Source organism: Chiloscyllium plagiosum, unplaced genomic scaffold, assembly GCF_037043375.1.
Source record: "Chiloscyllium plagiosum isolate Xiang-an unplaced genomic scaffold, Cpla_swu_hap1 HiC_scaffold_4, whole genome shotgun sequence".
NCBI classification, from domain to species: Eukaryota; Metazoa; Chordata; class Chondrichthyes; order Orectolobiformes; family Hemiscylliidae; genus Chiloscyllium; species Chiloscyllium plagiosum.
This window is the reverse complement of record NW_028270142.1, coordinates 3,225,434-3,231,702: the sequence shown is the minus strand read 5'-3', so window position 1 is coordinate 3,231,702 and position 6,269 is coordinate 3,225,434. Positions and strand designations below refer to the sequence as shown.

General features: G+C 36.5%; 1 protein-coding gene across 1 annotated transcript in view; it reads right to left on the bottom strand.

Annotated features, from left to right (window-relative positions):
* Window positions 1-6,269, bottom strand: part of chd7 (chromodomain helicase DNA binding protein 7) — a 352,687-nt gene that overhangs the window by 34,011 nt on the left and 312,407 nt on the right. Inside the window, exons 25-29 of the mRNA XM_043689312.2 lie at window positions 5,575-5,678; window positions 3,058-3,187; window positions 2,867-2,939; window positions 2,573-2,630; window positions 196-424 (exon numbers count right to left, since the gene is read on the bottom strand). Of these exons, the coding sequence (XP_043545247.2) occupies window positions 196-424; window positions 2,573-2,630; window positions 2,867-2,939; window positions 3,058-3,187; window positions 5,575-5,678 (594 nt within the window). The remainder of the gene's footprint in view (window positions 1-195; window positions 425-2,572; window positions 2,631-2,866; window positions 2,940-3,057; window positions 3,188-5,574; window positions 5,679-6,269) is intronic.

The following is a 6,269-nucleotide window of genomic DNA, read 5'->3' as shown; positions in this document are numbered from 1 at the left end:
ATGTTGATGCTATAAATTCCAGTTTAGACAGATTAGACTTTTTTCCCAGCCTAGTTATATGAATGGTTTACCATCCTATTCAATATACTTGGGTTATAAAATAAGGACTATAGAAAGCTACAGAAATATATTCCAGAACAAAACAGAAACTTTGAAAATTGTTAATAAAATTAACCATAGTATATATGTCATTACCTTTGACGTTTCTCAGATATAGCTGCACTTCTCTCTGCCTCTCGAGCCCTCACTTCGTCTCTTGGCCGGCGTCTACGACGATCACTTTTATTCAGCGCTTCTAATTTCATCTGTTCTCTCTTGTAGCTCCGTTGATAGGCTGTAATAAGGCGGCGCAGACGTGTTGTGAGAATAGAGGTGCTAGGCCAGTACAGTTTGTCTGATTCATCATCTTGGTCAAGTTGTTTGCCTGTAAAATGATGCATTCAGTAATGCTGCTGGTGTTGATATCCTCAGGACATAAATTTAATAAAATTATGTACCTTTACCATAAAAATGGACAATCTAATCTTGACTACATTTTTATTCTGTTTTCTTTGTATAGAACACTCATTATGAAGATTTCTTGAATATGTTCTAAAATGGAAATGCTAGCGATTTAATAACTGTGGACATTATGTAAGTTCATAGATTAGGTTTCTAGCACACTTGCATAAAGATTAAAAATGGCATCGATGTATTTTCATATCATATTTGGATATTAGTCCATTTTTTGCAAGAACTAATTTAACATTTGTTACAGTGCTTTGTAACATTCTATCTTACAATGTGATTCCTCTTAGAGGTATAAGGGTTCGACTTCGAACCTGCTACAGTAAATTCACAAACCCTGGCTCCTCAGTTTTGTGGATACTGTATTTTGGTGCCACGACCTCAAAAACAAAATGTTGAAAGGAAACGTTTTTAATCCATGGATACTGCTTGATGTGAACATTTCCAGTAGTTTATGTTCTTATTTCAAATTTCCAGTAAGAACAAAAGAACTGTACTGCACAGGAACAGGCCCTTCGGCCCACCAAAGCTACGTCGACACATGATATCTCTCTAAACTAAAAGCCTTTTGACTCCATGCGGTCTGTATCCCTCTAGTCCCTGTCTGTTCATATACACCTCAATATGCCTCTTAAATGTTGCGATTGTATCCACCTCCACTACCACCTCTGGCAATGGATTCCAGGCACTTATCATCCTCCGCGTAAAAACCTTGCCTCTTGCATCTCCTTTAAACCTATCCCTTTTACATTAAAACTGTGCCCCTCAGTAATTAGCATTTCTACAATGGGGTCGGGGTGGGGATAAAGACTCTGACTATCCATTCTATCCCAGTTCCTCTCATCATTTTGTAAACTGGTCGCCCATTATTCTTTGACATATAAACAAACCAAGTTTGTCCAATCTCTCCTTATAGCTAATTCCCTCTAAATACAGGCAACATCCTGGCAAACTGTTTCGAAACCCTCTCCAAAGCCTCCACATCCTTCTGATAGTGTGGTGGCCACAACTGTACATAATATTCCAAATGAGGCCAAACTGAAGTCCTATGCAGCTGCAATATAACTTGCTAATTTTTATACTCTATAACCTGACCAACGAATGCAAGCATGCCATATGCCTTCTTGACCACATTATCCTATTGCAGTTCCACTTTCAGGGAACTGTGGACCTGCATACCTCTAATCCCTCTGTATGCTGATGCTTCTAAGGGTTGCCATTTACTATATACATCCCTCTTGCATTAGGTCCTCCAAAATGCAACGCCTCACATTTTCACTGATTAAATTTACCGCTTCTCTGCCCAAATCTCCACCCTATCTAAATTTTCTCGTATCCTCTGGCTATGGTCCTCACTATCCACAATTCCCATAATCTTTGGGCCACTATAAACTTACTAACCAGGATACCGACATTCTCCTCCAAATTATTTCTATACATTACAAACAACAGAGGTCCCAGCACTGATCAGTGCAAAACACAACCGGGCACAGACCTCCAGTCAAAAAAATATCCTTCCATTGCTGTCTTTTAAGATTATGTACCTCGATTATCCAATCGACATGGGTGGAGAGTATTTTGTCAGGTTTGGATAACCTTCCAATCGAAGGTTTGGATAATTGAATGCCAGATAACACAGTTGAGACAAGCATCAGGATCTTACGATCTTGCTGGATAATCAGAAATATGGATATTCAAGGTTCCTTGAATTATAGTCAATAATATTACAGTATGGTTTTTGTGCCAAATTTAGTGTTCTGCTATTTTAAAGCAAACATCAAATCCATTGAAAATAGAACTTCATAGTTTCAATATAGAGAAACTAATGTCATCACCAAGTTTAGCTTTTGAGACACAAAAAATTCAGTTGCATGATCCATGTGAGCGTACTGCGTATTCAAACAATTTCAGTTGGGAAACAACGTATAGATCAGATTCATGTAAAGAATGAATTACATAACCTGAAAAACTCAAGTGATCCATAGCTTGTTGATACTTGGTAATAAAATACACCACTAATTTCCTTGTCATCCTAATTTCCTTGTCATCCTCCACAAAATCTCACCTGTGTTCTCAGCATCCATACATTCTTCCTTGTCATCGAGTGGAGAATTCTCAAATTCCTGAAAAGGAAAATGCATTAAAAGTTCTGGTAATTTCTTTTCTTCTGTACTGTACATTAGTTTTGAAATATCTGTGACAACACAAATTGTCAATTTCAAAGCAGTCTTTCAAATTTTAATTATTCAGTGCAGTCTACATCAGGGAAAAATATGCTAGAACATGAGACCTAAATGTAAATTTAAATTAATTCCTAAATTTTATAATAGGAGCTTTATAGCTCAAACATAAAACTCACATCCATTTCATCTTTAAATGGAATTCTCCCTGGTTTGTATTCTGGATCTTCATCTTCTCTGTCAAAATCAGCACTGAAAGAGAAATTTTAATTGAAAGAAAAATCCACAGTCTTAGTGATGCTATTTATTGAATGGGACGTGGTGATGATTGGGGAAGGGAATTCCGTATGAACTCAAAAGCACAACTTACCCATCACCAACATCTGCCAGTACATCTGTTCCCCTCTGCTCTGCAGCCATAGCCTTTGCGTCAGGCATTCCCACTCGCTCCAGGAAGCAGAATAAAGGATCTGCCCTTATAGAATTGTACTTTTCATATCCTATACAAAATCATCAATGATTTTTTAATTAACATATTTTAACCTCTGAGCAAAATTGTATTCAGAATTTTTTTTCAATTTCACAACAAACGTTGCTGTGGGTATGGATGTAAAGGAATGAATGCATTAAAATCAATACACAAGAAATCATGCAACAGAAAATGAGATCAAATGAACAATAACTTACTCATTATTAAATTTACCTTAGGTTGACCATACTTTTTGAAATTCAACACAGGAAAATAACAATAAAAGGTTGAAAACTTGGTTGAGCTTGTTTATCATTTACACAACATAAAATCCTTAAAAATAAATTTAATATCGCATAGAAAAGGATAAAATTGAAACCAATTACTTAGTAACAGAAATGCACTGCTTGAAAAAGTGCACACAAGATTAAATAAATTCATTGTAAAACATGAGGACAATTCATCAGTTAAAAATGGAATATTTGAAATGGGAGTTCACTGATACCTTTTGGGATACAACCATTCCAGTAATTCAACAAATAAAGAATAATAAGTCCCAAAAATAGCTCAGAAAATGACAGTCAGACTGGACTCGGTTCAGTTGCATCCGTAAGCACCAGTGCCTCTGTCAACCAAGAACTGCATAATTCAATTAGGTATAGCACTGTGACACGTTATTCTTCAATACTCTTCAGCCTCAAGCCACATTGTAATCATGAAAGATTTTAAAAACCATCAGTACCCCTCTCCTCGTCCACCACTAGTCAGGACACACACAAGAGAATTCCACTATGACCTCAAGTGAATTTGGATTATGATTAGGAACTGCTCTTTGTATACATTGCGGCTGTTCCACATCCCAACGGCTCACGGTTAACAAGACAGTATTCTACAACAGGGGACGTAAAAGTCTCACTGCTGACATTTGTGAAATAGTACTTGGAAAAAAGCCCAGGAGGCACTTATACAGATGAATGGCAGAGGTTAAGCTACCATTCACTCCAATGTAAGCTGGTAAAGTAGTAGCACATGTGGAGCAGCAGTGTAATTTACTAAAATAAACTGAAACCCAAAATACTTGAATTGTCAACTATTAAGACAGGCTAATTTATCAAAATAATTTTAAAATATATAAATGATCATCTCAGTAGTTTCCAAACTGTCATGCACTACACCCAAGTAATCGAACAAGCTTTCCAACAGAAGCAATAACAAACAAGTTTTTGATATCAAAAGTATTTCAAATTACTTAGATGGATTACATTTTGAAACTTCAATATTCATTGCACATATTAACCACACTAATGAAGAAATCTTTTGTTCTCAAATCCAATTCTTTATATTTTGCAAAAAAATGAATTAGTAAAAGAAAATTTAGCCCTACAAAACAATATTGTTCCACACTTCTTCTTAAAGTCCACATGAGCAATTCGACAGGAATTCTCAATGACGACCAGCCATTTTTTAAAATCATGGTAACCACAGACATTAGGTGTTAACACCTACTTTATATGATGAGCTTTAACTTGTGAACTCCCCAGATGTCTTTAATGTATATACTTCAGTGCTAGTTACCGGACACCAATCAGCAATGTGTTTGCGGATTATGCCAGCTGCGCTCACATGATATATTACTTACCTTGAATTGTAATTCAGAACTGCAAAATTAGCAGAGAGTTTTTGTTTATTCACTCGTTGGCATCACCAAAATGAATAAAAGCAAAATCTCCACAAACTCTGTGTGGATCAGTACGACAATACAGTATTTATTTCAATGGTAATAAATTGGAAAAGGTAGACATAGAAAAAGAACACAAACACAGAAAATAGGCGCAGGAGTAAACCATTCAGCCCTTCGAGCTTGTCCCACCATACAATATGATCATGCAATCTCTGTATCTCATTCTCACTTCTCTATACCCTTTGATCCCCTCAGCTGCAAGGGCCACATCCAGCTCCCTTCTGAATACATCTTATGAACTGGCTCCAATAGGTTTTTGTGGGAGACAGAAACTCTTCCTCATCTTAGCCCTGAATGGTTTACCCCTTATTCTTAAACGTACAAAGGAGCGCAGGTATCATCATACAACAGTCACTAAGGGCAAGTATACACGTGCAAAATGCATTTTATGGACCGATTTTCCTTCTGCCGCTCCTATTTCGTATGTACAGGGAGTCCCCAATATAGTTCAGCTTTCATGGTCTTATACAGGGTGTAATTTTTAAAAATCCGACGTATGAACATTTCCTGTGCTTATAAAATGGCTATTTTATATTGTCTTGCATTGTAGTCTGACTTGCGAATAGACTCAAGAATGAACACCGTGGCCTGGGGACTGCCAATATACAGAGTTGATACCCTCTGAACCAATCAGGCACTCAAAAGTAAACTCAATGTTTATAACAGCAATTACATACCATGCTTGAACACTCCAATGAGAAGGCATTTATCAGATTCCCTGTCCCACCAATCCGTAGGAAGCTCAGCATGGTCAATTTCTGGGATCCAGATGTCTAAATCACTAAACAAGAACAAAACATTTATAAATTACCTCCAAGTAAAAGAATGATGCTGCTCTAAAACAAAATTTACTACAAAAGTAAACAGTTCTTCGCCCATTAAAACTGGGATTACTACAGTAATCTGCAAGGTCGCAAAAATGTACAAATATTTGAATGCAAACGTACATGCTTTGAGGCTAACTTACTGGACTCTTGAAAAGTAACTCGTCTTTATGTATCTATTTGTAAAGAAGTCCACATTACAAAATTTCTTCATATTTCTCCTTCCATCTGGTAGCTTTGTTAAATGATTCAATTTTGTGGAATATATGTCAACTTATAAATCTGAAGAAAACAGTTATCGGAGTGGTGATAAACTGATTGATTTTTAAGAGCTGTTTTTCACTTCAGCAGTTGCAGTAACTAAGTTTCTAAACAGTCTCTTGTTTCAGAATTAGATTAACTTTGAAATAAAGGGCTAATATGTTTTAGGGAAGGGAACTGCCACACTAACCTGGTCTAGTCTACATGTGACTCCAGACCCACAGCAATGTGAATGAATGCCCTCTGAAATAACCAAGCAAAACAATCAGTTTATCAAGTTTCACTAA